We start from the raw sequence: 13,412 nt of genomic DNA on the forward strand, positions 1-13,412 counted from the left end.
AAAGTAGAATTCGCTATCTCACAACTTATAACACTATAAACCGGGCTTTGATACCCGTGGTTAGCACAGTGCAGATAGCCAAATGAGTAGCTTTGAGCTTAACTACAAACAAACAAAATATTGCTGCTACCATTTCTTTTCCGCTGGTAACTACGTAAGGTAGTTCATCACACTTTTTTAATTTCTGTAGTGCATACTGGTGTATAGAACATATGTTAATACTAGAAATAAACGACCTTATAACACCAAAATGTTGTTTATATTTAATTAGACACTCAACATTTCGATTTACATCTTCTTAAGTTCATCACATTTGTACAGACTAACTAGGTTCAAATTTGCATTAAAATTGTAGTCTGTATTTCCAATTAGGTTTAATAATTTTTACTTTTTTAAGTGTTTTGTTTTATATGTTATTTTCTTTTGTTAATGTTATAGAAAGATAAGTTATTTTTACTTGCCATAAAATCTACGTTGATAAAAGAGGGCGTTGAAAAATCGATAGAAGTGGGTGATACTTATTGGCAAAGATGCTGTGGTAAACATTGATTATATTAAAAATTGGTACTTAATACCCTTAACTAATATTGAAGGCTTTGGAAAACACTCCCAAAACTGAGAAAGTGAGTTGATAATTAACGTGTTTAATTTTGCCTTAGAGGTATATATGTGTAAATAGAGATTTCTTAACTTAGTGAAGTTAGTCCCTTTATGCAGAGTCAACTCAAAGTCAAAGAGCGCATCAACTTCAACGGTTCAAGTCAAAAACCTTAAATAAATGTGTATATATATATATATATATATATATTAAGTTACATAACCCTAACGCAAATTTAGTTTTAGCAATTACTTTAATATTTGTTATTACTATTAATATAGTATTATACTTGGTCTCCTAAGTATAGTAAAGCAAATACTGAAATATTCTTACTATTAGTATTATTATATTGTGAGGCGGTATTACGATTACTAGTATTACTTCATATGTTGTTAATTATTGTTATAATATAAATATTTGATATTATTGTCCTTATGTTTTACGTTCCTTCCTTCATTTAGCTGGGATGCCTCTTAAATTTGTGTATACATGATGCCAGGTCACACCCTGTTACTGCCAGTGGTACTGTTAGTGTTAAAATCAAGTTTGAGACAAATAACTGACTCTGAGTGATTCTGAGGCCTTTGGCACTTTAATTTTAACTATAGGCATGTTAATATGTTGGTTGTCATATATAAAATAATTGAGCATGTGTTTTGTAAGTAAGTGAATAACCCATATTATCTTATGTTGAATTGTGTTATCATCATCATCTGGTATAATGGTAACAACTTAAAGAAAACTGAAGACTGTCTAACTCTAAGCCAAACTCTCAAGAATGTGTAATTGTAGATTGGGTATTTCTTGAAACTTGGTTAGAGCTTATATTATAACAATTGTAAATTATAGTTAATCAGATAATTTGAAAGTGTTGTATTATTTTTTAGATCTTATGGTAATTTATGATGTCAGTTTTTTTCCAAACTCATGTCAAGGTTATATTGTTGGATTAGAACTTTGAAGTTCAGTTGTGTTGTTTGATAAAGTTTGGATCAGACATTTTTGAATCGTATATTCTGTTTAACTTGTGAACATTTTAATAAATATTATGTTTTTTTTAAGAATCCTTCTATTAATCTTTCAATTATTCTTTATGTACAAGATGGATGCAGTCCAATATTAGTACGGATTACATATACTTTTTTACAATCTACTCAAGAAATAAATAAGTACTTCCAGGTTTCTGTCCTATTCCTAGACTAAACTAGGCATAATTATAATGTGTCATTAACTCCTGTCTTATCTGGCACTGCTATATACCAAATTATTCCCTATTCTTCCTAATTCTAAAGATAGTAGGATGGAAGTGAACTATACTATTGACATGGCCAACATACCCGAAGGGAGTGAACAAAAAATAACTTACACCATTAGCATTGTTATAAGCCTAAGTTATTCTTTTAGAGCATTAAATGTTTATTCTCAGTACAAGCAAAGGGCAGAATGGGATTTGGCTGCAAAGAGAAGTAAAATAATTGAAAATTACTAATAGCAATAATTAATGCCATAGGCCTAAGCACCAGCATTTGATCATATAATTTACTTCATTAGGGATTATCACTATTTTGAATTCTACTTAGAATTTGTATTCCACACTACTATGTGAGACTTTTATTGTCCATATACATAATTTTAAACAAACCTAGTTTAACAATTAGACTAAAGACCTTTACCAGTAAGTGAACATTTAGATAGGTACTTATACCCTGAACTGTTTAAAATTTACCATTTTACAAGTGTGCTGACTATGAGCATGAATACATGGCACAGAATTTCACGATGCCTCTGTCAGCATATTAAATACATTATAAGAAGTATTAATACTTTAATATATAGTTAAGGTTACTTAAGAAATTGTTTGATTTGGTATTTATTAACATAATTGGATATCATACTTGGTTACAATTTACTTCCTCTGCTGTAGTTATTATAAATGTCTCACTGCTTGCCATTGAACATTAAACTTATGTGGGATAAATGTGATATTAATTTACAGGTAACATACTAACTCTCTAAGAGGGTATGCCATGTAGTGTTGCTTAGTCAGTAAATTAGTGAAATGGTGAATTTCAAGCACTTTATTAGACCCGTATGGTAAAATTATATGTCTAATAGTTGCGGGTTAGGGTAAGCTCTTGTTTTCTAATTCTTAAGTATAGAAGAAAAAAAGGATGGCAGGCTGTTTTTCCATATTTCATAAAGTGCCCAAAAACTTTGCTGAAAATAAAAGATAATAGTTTTAATACTGGCAGTAATGAATCAGCACTGTTTAGGTTTTAAAATTATATTTTTAAGGAGGCTTGACACTAGCCATTAGTTCATTATCATAGGAAATCTTCTTGTGGATTTCCAGTAAGAGGCTTATTACACATAACTGTTTAGTAATACAGATATGAAAAAAGAAGAGTTATGGGGAATCTGATTGAAGTGTTTAAGATTGTAAAGGGAATTGATAGTGTTGATGTGTCATCATTTTTCTTACTTAATGGTAGAATAGTAGGACTAGGGGACACAAATATAAATATTTGCACAATGTTGTCATTTTCAGCTAAGACAGTTTTATGTTCCTAATAGGGTGGTTGCTCTTTGGAATGGGTAGTCTTCAGATGTGATGGAAGCAGTAAATTTAAAGGCAGGCTTGATAAATATTTGAATGATAAAGGCTGACTTTGAATATTTTTTAATAGTTTAATTGAGAGTACAGCATAACTGGGCCATCAGGTCCATTGTTGTCTGTATATGTTATGTTAAAGTCTTGCTTTAATCAGTTTTATGATGTTTTCACTTTTCTTTTAAACAATTTATGCATGAATAATGTGTCACCTTGTACATCATGTACAATAAATGATCTTTCCATGTTCATTCATGGTGAAAAATAAAATTTAACCGTATTGATTGCAACTAAATGGTAACTTATAAATTGTCATTTTTATCTAACAATCTGTTAGAAGTACAGATACAATGTCACAAATCCATACTGTATATTGGGAAGTAAATCAAACCTATGCTCATTCTAATACATGTAGATGCATTTAGAATAATAAAAAACTGTGATTTGGTACACTCTGTAAAGGTATTTTTCCTTCCTTCTCAAGTGAGATTTTAATGGGTACTTCAAAGATAACCTAGAGCAATATCTTTATTTTCTCATAGTTTTAGCAGTGTGATCTTTATCCAAATTTTACTTTATTTTAGGGGTCATGCACAATTTTTTGCATTTTCACTAACATGCAAAACATATGCTGAGGGAGGGGGGAAGTTCATGTTCACTTTACAAAAAAGTGTTCAAAGGAATGCTACTTGCTGTTAATAAATAACTTGTAAAAGTATTGACCAGTAGTTACATAGGCAAATTTTATGGACTTCAACACCTCTGTACCATTTCCTATTACCCTATTTATAATGACTAAGATAATGTATCTCTAAAAACTTTGCAACTTTGTGTACATGCTTTCAGGGGGGTTTGTGGAGTCTTGAAAAAGCATACGTTTTGTAAGCTCATGAAAATAGCAGAAAGTTTAAATAAATCCTTATGTGAATAATCCAATTATGATATGCCAAGTTAATACTGGCTTGGACATACTATATTTTCAGATTACAGAATCTTATATATACTTTTCTTGATTGCCCCATGGTTGTAAACCTATGTTACGTGTGCCAACTGGCAAAAGTTACATTTGAGGTTATTGCCTCTACTATAAAGTTTTGTTCACATGAAGAGAAAAAAAGTACAGGTGACTTCAAAGTAAGCCCAAAATAATTTTGATATCCAGATACTGCAGTACTGCAAAAAAGGAAGCATGTGTTACTAAATCTGAAGTACAATATACTATTTATACAATACCAAGTATTTAACTATTCATGCCATAACTTCAGGAAAGTGGATAGTTTTATTATGTGAAAACTTTGCAACAATACCATGTGTTACTTCTAATTTACACCAGTAAACCCAACTAACATGGACTTTTATAAAATTATATTTCTCATTTCTTGAGGCATTTGAAAATAGTATAAGATGTGCAAATGCTTCACTGCATTAGTACAGATCTAAATCAGCACTGTTGCTACATGTATGTGTATTTACAGTTGGCAGGTTTTTTAGAAAATCATATGTCCTTCCCATTCCTTTCACCTGAAATACGCTCTTACTTTTTTTTATGAAATTCTTTAGGCTTTTGCTTCCTTCTTTTTATAATTGTTTCCCAGTTTGGTTGTTACTGTATTTTACTTTGAAAGATTCTGACTTTGCCTCTATTTAAAACTCGTATACTGTGTTGAAATCAAAAGTAACATCATTTTTCGTTTTATTTCTATGTTACATTTAGGTGTCATGTGCATTCATGTACTACATGTTTTGTTTTGTAAAGTAAAATATTTTATTCCTTACTCTTTCATTTCTTTCAATGAATTTGGTAGCTGGAAAAAGTGATTGGATATTTTCTCTCATAATTTTTCCTTTTCTCAGATGTTCATTTCTGCTTAGACTTCAAGAGGTTTTTAGGCCTGATCCGTGCACTATATTGTTTCTTAACCAACACTGTGTTTTTCAGATCTTTTTTTCATTGCTCAGATGTTCGACTTTTGTAGTCATTAAAAAGAGATACCCTCTTGTTTTTGTTTCCCAAACTTGGTTGCTAGGAGGGGTGATGGAATTTTTTCTCCCATGATTTTCCCTGTTCCTCAGGTATTCATTTTTGCTTAGACCCTGAAAGTAGCCATGTGTTGTATAATTTTTTTATGTAACACTATTTTTTCTCAGTGAATCTCAGATGCTGTTAAGAGCTTGCTGATATGACTGGAAAGACATCTGTTACCTACTTTTTTAGCTAGCAAAAAGTTCTTGGGAAAGTATGGTATTATTGTAACTCGGGGGACAAATTATCCAGTTTTGCATCACAATTTGTGAATCAAAACAACCCCAGTTGCAAATCACTTTCCTATTTGCTTAACATAATGTGGAAATCATTCCTTTTTCTTGTTTGCTGTTTTCCACTTGTCTGTGAATATATCGAGTCTTTTTTTTTTATCAGTCTGAGTACAAAATGATTTTCATGTTAAGATTAAAAATTATTTTCTTCATGTCAAAATAAAAAATACACATGAAAAACAAGAAATAAAGTACTTACCTGGGCCTTCTTTTTATTTACTGTTGATGACATTTAACCCTACTTTTTATACTAATGGTAGTTGTGCACTAAATAATTTTTATTTAATTAAATAATGTACCAAAGAACATAGAATAATAACATGCAACAAGCAGACAATGTCCCTTTACTATCACAATTTTTCTGGCTTTCTAGTTTTGCAACAAGAGCCATTACAAATTCATCCAAGATAGTTGATGAGTTTCCCATGGGAATGAAGCTTGTACTGAAAGAGAAATTAACATTTTTCTGTACAGAAAACAATGTAATATAATATGTCACTTGATAAATGAAAATCTTGGCTTTCTATTGGTTAAAAATAATATAGTATTAAACGTAAGAAAGAACTATTGAAAAATCCTGAAAGAGAGGATGTGACAGGTGGGTGTGGAAAGAAGGGTCTGATTTTCTGTTTGATGGCTCTGTAACCAAACAAAATTGAAAGCTATGAATATTATGCTTTATCCGAGAGATGTCAATATTATAAAAAATAATTTATGTTAAATTTCATACTTCTTTGAGGGGTGATAAATAAATTAGAGAAGAGGGGATGCCTAGAGAAAAAATGTCACATTTCTCACACTAGAGAAAAATTCAGGATCTTTTTTTTAATATTCCCTTATAAAATTAAGAACTTAAAACTTGTATGCTATTAAAATGTGGATTATTAGCTATAATTTTATGCTATTCTTATCGGTATAACATGAATAAACAAAAAGTAGTTTAATTACATTTCAAATGCAACTCACTAAAAACCTCCTGATATGAGCAGTAAATGATGACAATGGCGAGAAAGGTAATTACTGCTGAAAAGTCACTAGACATTTTCTTCATCAAGAAGCCAAGGATACCAAATTGTGAAGAGGGTGATGAGGTCCCACCAAATAAATGAAATAAATTAGATTAATATGAAAAAGGATTTGTGGCAACCTTGTTCAGTTGCAATATCTTCAAGACACTTCTTTCTCTGGTTAATCAATTGTTGTATTATTTTGGTACAGGTATTTCTTGTAGTTTTGAAGTTTTACTTTATATACCAGGAACTATTTTGTTCATGAAATGCCGTGTATTGTACAATTAAATATTAGGGTTTGAAGCTGAATAAAAGTGTTATTAGAATAAAAGCATATGATTTACCTATTTTTTTTCATTAATGGATGTCTTTACAAAGAGTTAAGACTTTTAGTGCTGGATTTAGTTGCCATAATGTGCTAAAATGATGCTAAGCAATATTTGTTAATTACTAATCATTCAATATTAATTAGCAGAAACTGCTAATCAAATCCACCAACCTCTTTTGTCCCCTGTTATTACTGTCACATTGTAATGTTTATTCTAATTCTTTTCAGTACTAGATGCTATTGAAACAATAAATGAAATACATTAATCAATATATAATTAAAACTCTCAATAAACTGAGAAATGAAGTCATTAGTTAGCTGTGAGTAATATCTCAACAGATATAAAAAAAATATCTTGCTACAGTAACTCTGCATTGTTATCGTTATAGCCTGAGGTATTGTTTTTTGTGTTGGAATAGTCAAGAAGCATGAAATTATCTAACCATTATATTAAAGGAAAATGTATTTGCAACTACAGATGTTCACTATATCATGTATGTAGATTGTACACAGTTTTAAATTGATACATTAGCATTTGAAGATATCCACTTATAAAAAATATGTGTGTGTTTAGTCTACATTTACTCAAGCTGGTTCGTTATAGGAGTCTAAATTGGGTGTGTGTCAAATGGTCATTAAATAAACTTACTGTTTTAATTCAGTGCCTTACACACAGTTTACTTATTGTTAAGCATTAGACAGTATGATTAATTTTGGAGTACATTGGTAGGAAAATTGTATTGGTTGTTAAGTAGTATTTACGAAGCAGTTTGTAAGTTACATTAAAGAAGAGCAAAACCCTAGCATTTTGAACAGATGGACCAGTTTTACCAGGTTTTTGTAATATAAAGCAGTTGAATGTTTAGCTGTTTATTTTGTGCTAGATAATTCCAATCACTAGCAGTTGACCCTTCTTATTTGATAGTAAATGTATCATAAACAACTCATTCATCACTTCTTCAGAAATGTATAAATTGAAAGTGCATTAACAGATTGGATAATGGATTACTAATATGCAAGTAAATATATGGGCTAGTATAAGAAAGTTCTCTCCTTTCTCGTATACCCTGCTTTATTTTTGGAAAGTAGGGCTCGTACAGTACCATAACACACACACACACACATATATATCACATTATATATTTCTTTCCTGCTTACAAAACCTAATGTTGCAAAGTAAAGTTCTGAGTTACAGTATCAGTGTAAGTTCTTATATCTGTTTGATTTTTAATGTAATTCTAAATCATAGACTTTAAGTATATCCAAATATTATTCCTGATCTACATTGATTTGTATGGCAGACTCAAACATATTTTCGACATCAATTTTAACCTTAGTTAAGAACACATGAGAATGCTTGACCATTGTTTAAAATAAAAATCAGGTATATCTTCACTTATAAAATACAGAAGTATATCAACATTTCACAGATAAAACAACTTATGGTTCAAACCAATTTAAATTAATTTTGCTGTATGGTCAAATTATTCCAGACAATTTCTCTACAATTGCTTTACTTGTGTATTTATAATTTATAATTTCAAGAATAAGTATAATGTTTTCAAAATAGGGTATTCTCAGAACTTGAAATTTTCTAATCTTCTGTCATTTAGAGAATAAAAATATGTATTAACAGTTTTTTTCACTGATTTAGGGGTTATTTTCTTGAAGTTTTACAGATTTGTGTTTTTTTTAATGGATCTACTTTTATCTTTTTTGCTCCAGATTAGCCTTAAATGAAACTATTTCTGTATATAAGCTGTTGAAACATGAATTTTATTATCCATAAATATGTTTTAGATTGATCTTTAACTATTTCTGTCCTGATACTTGTACATATAACAAATTACAACCTTAACAATATAGTATGTCCACAAGTTTCTTTATACTTCTCTGGTCATGTCTTTACAACAGTTTAGTTATGCTACAATATATCTGAAGTGACAAACTATAAACGTGTCAGAGATCTATTTTGCCTTACCTCCCAAAACTGTAAGAATCACATTTTGAAAGAATGTGGTCAGCCAAGTGTTTGTCCTTGTGTTTGTGTGGTCTTGTGTCATTTTAAGTTAACAAATGTGTAATCTTGAAACAGGTGTTGAGAAAATAACACTAATCCTTGTTTATTTACCTTAGTTCATAGTGATTGTGTCTTGCATAGAATTCCACTTTGGTTTCAATTGGAAAGCTACTTTTTATCCTGTTTTTCAGATTTTTCTGCTGAGTTCAGTTGTTTTCTAGACCATTACTAATGATTAATATAAGAGATACTTTTATGGAGATTGAATATTTGTTATTGTAATCTTTCTATCCATCTGAACTTGCTTTTCAAGACCCAGTACTAGTATTTTAAGATTTTCCTGTACGAGATGCTTCAACTAGAAAACTTGAAGATCATAATGCTACTACCGTATAAAATGTGTTGTGTCTAAAATATTTAAAATGAATCGAGTTACAAAAAATTCAGATGAATATTTGCATAATCATTCATCTGCTTGGACATCATTATTCCATTTTTATTTATATAACAAGACATTTATAGATGTTCACAATATTTTATTACTATATGGATAAAAAGTAATGTAAAATGTAGATTATACCATTCAATTTTATTTTTATTACTTGTAGTATGTTTGTAAGTAATGTATAAAGTATAACATTTTATATGTAGATGGCCACAAGTATATAGAGAGCTGATCAATTCACTCAATTGATATAATCGATTACCTTTGAGCATAAATTATGTAGATTTGTGTCATGTAAAATAATTAATTGAAATTTCAATTAAATCAATGTCACAAAACTAATGAAAATGAGAGTTTCCAGTTATTCCAACTAACCAAGTAATCGAAATATTGCCAGTATAATTGTTCAATATTATTTTCGGATACTTCAAGGTTGTTTGAATCAGTGTCACAACTCTCGAAAATATATAACCAAAAGTAGTGATTAAGATTATTACAGCCATTGAAGTCTCATGTGAGAATAATCAGTTAGCCGAATGTATTTGATTAATGAGCCAGGTCATTAATCGATTATCAAATTCCACTAATTGCCCAGCTCTACATGCACATGTAAATTCATATTTTAATATTTTTTATACTTCTTATATCTATTTCTGTAAAGTCCATGTTTCTTGAACATAATTTCTTTTTTCTTTGTAGCAAATGTATTCCTTATTATTTTGATGGGGACATGCTACTCCCGAAAAGTAAGCACCGAAAGTCACTATTATCCTAGTCTGCCAATGGAATCTGTAAAAAGTGGAATCCCCCCAAGGTCTATAAGACCTTCTCCTTATAGCCGAAATGTTACTGAATCATTTGGATTTGGTCCAAACAAGCGACCCCTTTCAGGAAGTAAGCTTCCCCAGTCAACAAAATCAAATAGTGCTTTAGAAAGGAGTGATGGAAGCATTGAAAATCTTCCTATTTCATCTAATACCTCAAAAAGTAGACCCTCTAAACTCCAAGCTCTTGGATCTAGTTCAGTTAGGTGTGTAGGGCGAAATAAGATATCTCCAACATCAGCTTCTACTGGAATCCCACAGCGTTTCAAAGAATGTAACAAATCTCTATCCCCAACAAATGCTAATGTTTTAGAGCCAAATTTAGATGCTATTAATTCTAATTTACTTAAATGTGATATGAAACAGTCAATTATCACAAATGATAATCTGGAAAGTACATTTACTTATAATTCTAAATTTGATAACATCCAAAGTAAAGATAAAGAACAGGTATCAGAAAAATCTGAACAATTAACAATCAAACCAATTTCAGATAAAATATGTAGTAACTCTAATACCCAGAACAATTATTATAAAGTAGAAGATAACTTGAATACCAGTATTGATAAGGAAGTTGAAATGAAAAACTTAATTAAAAAGTCTGGACTACCCACACGTATATCCCATAAGCCTTCCAAGTTAACATCTTTTATCAGTGGTTTAAGAAAACCTCAAGATCAACAGGATAAAGAGAAATTACATGTCCCTTTAGAGAAATCACAGATTGAAATACCAAACCATTCTATTGCCAAAAAAGAAAAGCATAATGATGGTTTGTGTGTTGTAACTGATTCAGATGAAAGGTTATACCGAGTTGGTGATTATAAAATAGAGAGAAACCAAAGATTTTCTTCCTTATCAAATAGTCAGCTTGTAGATAGAGATTCTGGAGTTGGAAGTGCTTTTAGTGAATGTGGAAGACTAGAAGATTCTGATACTCTAAAAGATGCTGAACGCTTTAGTTCCTTTGAAGGCTCTCCAGTTTCCAGAAAAAGCAGAGAACCATCGGTATCTTCAGACAAAATAAAACTTCAAGACTCGAGTGAAGACATACAAAATGGTTACAGTGTTCCTTCTCGTATTCCCAGCAGTGCCAGACAGAATAAAAGTCAAGGAAATACCTTAAATTTCAAGTATGAAAGAAAAGAAGAACAATTACAGCAATTAAATTTAACAAACAAAAATGATTTTTCTCAAACTTATGGATCAGTTCGAGGTATCTTAACTTATCGTAAAATACCACCTATGAAATACAGTGACGAAACATCTAAGGCAGCCTGGAAGAAAGCCTATGACACTAAAATTCAGAATACTAAAAGACTACAAATATCCAGTGGGTATTCAAACATTCCAAAGACTAAATATACCATTCCTAAGTTGGATAAAGGGATTTCAAAAAGGATTCAGGTCAAAGATTTTACAGTTACATCAGAAGGTAAAGATTCTGATGACACACAACTTGCACAAGTTTCCAGGATCACAAAATGCTCAAGCCCATTTCAGGCTTCTGCAACTGAAGATGATCACATAAATACAGGTAGCCAAGTGTCACAAGATACCACTGACAGCACTTTTGAAGATCAGGGTTGTTTCAGTCCTACCTGTGATTCAGATAATAGAGATTTCCTTATTGATGATGAAATAGAAGACCAGCCAGGGCTAATGGCCTTTGAAAATGAGAAGGATTTTTCAGGTGGACTGACATCTTTACAGCAATCAGTTACAGAACTGACCGAGCTCCAGGCAGCTAATCAGAGCAGATGTAGGGACAGCAGCACATTTTACTTTGGAGATAGTCTGAAGTCCTGTTCAGATATAGGTTCTTCATGTTCTAGTCTAGCTTCTGATGATCTGATACTTGTTGAGGAAGGAGATGAAAAGCTTGTTAGCGAATCAACAGTTGTACGGTAAGTGCTTGAAATATGTTACAAAAATATAAAAAAAATGTTTGTATACAGTGGTTGTCTACTGGATCTACTATTAATTGTATATTTTCAAGTATTATTTGTACACTATTTTTCATATGTAATGCTTAATTATTTTTTAAAACATATGATGATAGCCAGTGATCACTAGAACATAACATTATGTCTATTGTGCATATCCTGGCTCCACACTTGTTCAACCAGAGAATCTAACATGCACACACACACATTGGTTTTAGCCATGTTGTCCTGACAGTTAAAATTAAAACATATGTTTATGAATGTTAAGTGAAAAATAAATTGAACACTGACAACAACAACAACAAAAAAAAACAGAAGTGAACAAATGAGAATTTTTTTTTCCATTAAAATGCCATATTTAACACACTTAAAACTGACTGGCATATATTTCTCATTGCATCTTCAACTCAGTAAAGAGGCTTTCCAAACATGTCTGCAAAGGACAAAACAGCAAGAATAATAAAAATACAGAACTCTTAAGTCCAAAAAATGCCCTGGTGCAGTATTCCATAATCTTTAGATTATCTGTATTGAATAGCTGTTCCAAATGACATATCAAAAGGAGAGAACCCCAGCTCATAACAACCTGTACAAATATTTGCAATACACCTTGCCCTGCCTCATTGTATGGACACAACCATAGGTCCAAATTGGTAGGAGCTTCTTTAAGATAACCATGACTATGTATATTGCACCAGCCTATGACATAATCATCATAATGCTATAGCCCTTCACCAATAGGAGGGCGATACAACCTCTATGTGCAGTAATCCCCATGCACACTAGCACATGATCATAGGTTAATTTTTCCTTTGCACTGCCTGTGTTCTTATGTTTTTTGTCTTGTTTTCTCTGTTCTTGGGATCTCCTTCATCTGGAGGTTTTCCTTTTGGATTTCCTTCCACCCCTCTCCACCTCTCTTTCTTTGATTTCAATCTTGCTTTCCTTTCTCACTGCACCAAACTTTATGAGTGTTCCCAATTTCTTGTAATCTCAGTCTGGGGTTGCTCATCAACAATCTTCCTTCAATTCTCTGGTTTCTTTTACTCACTAGACCACTACCTCTGTTGGCTGCCTGACCTCATGAATCCTGTGGGGCTTCTCCCTGTCCTGTTTCTCATAACATTGCTTCTTCATGTGTTCTTCCTCCTGCTGGGTAGATCTTTGAAACACTCAATGTTAACTCTTCCTTGGAGCCAATTCTTAGCTCTAGAACCTTTGGTTCCCTCCTCTAACCCTTTGCACATCCATAGTTTCCATTCACCAGTATCCCTTGGGTTGTGCAAGTTCTTTCTTCAGGTTTATCCCTGCTTT

General features: G+C 31.5%; 1 protein-coding gene across 3 annotated transcripts in view; it reads left to right on the top strand.

The window, feature by feature from the left end:
- The first annotated feature begins 500 nt into the window (after positions 1–500).
- Positions 501–13,412, top strand: part of LOC106463526 — a 49,977-nt gene continuing 37,065 nt past the window's right edge. For all 3 annotated transcript variants that reach the window (XM_022391049.1, XM_022391050.1, XM_022391051.1), the window contains exons 1-2: positions 501–623; positions 10,028–12,059. In XM_022391049.1, coding sequence (XP_022246757.1) covers positions 10,051–12,059 — 2,009 coding nt within the window. In that variant the 5' untranslated portion in view covers positions 501–623; positions 10,028–10,050. The remainder of the gene's footprint in view (positions 624–10,027; positions 12,060–13,412) is intronic.

This window comes from Limulus polyphemus, unplaced genomic scaffold (assembly GCF_000517525.1).
Source record: "Limulus polyphemus unplaced genomic scaffold, Limulus_polyphemus-2.1.2 Scaffold1430, whole genome shotgun sequence".
Classification (NCBI taxonomy): Eukaryota; Metazoa; Arthropoda; class Merostomata; order Xiphosura; family Limulidae; genus Limulus; species Limulus polyphemus.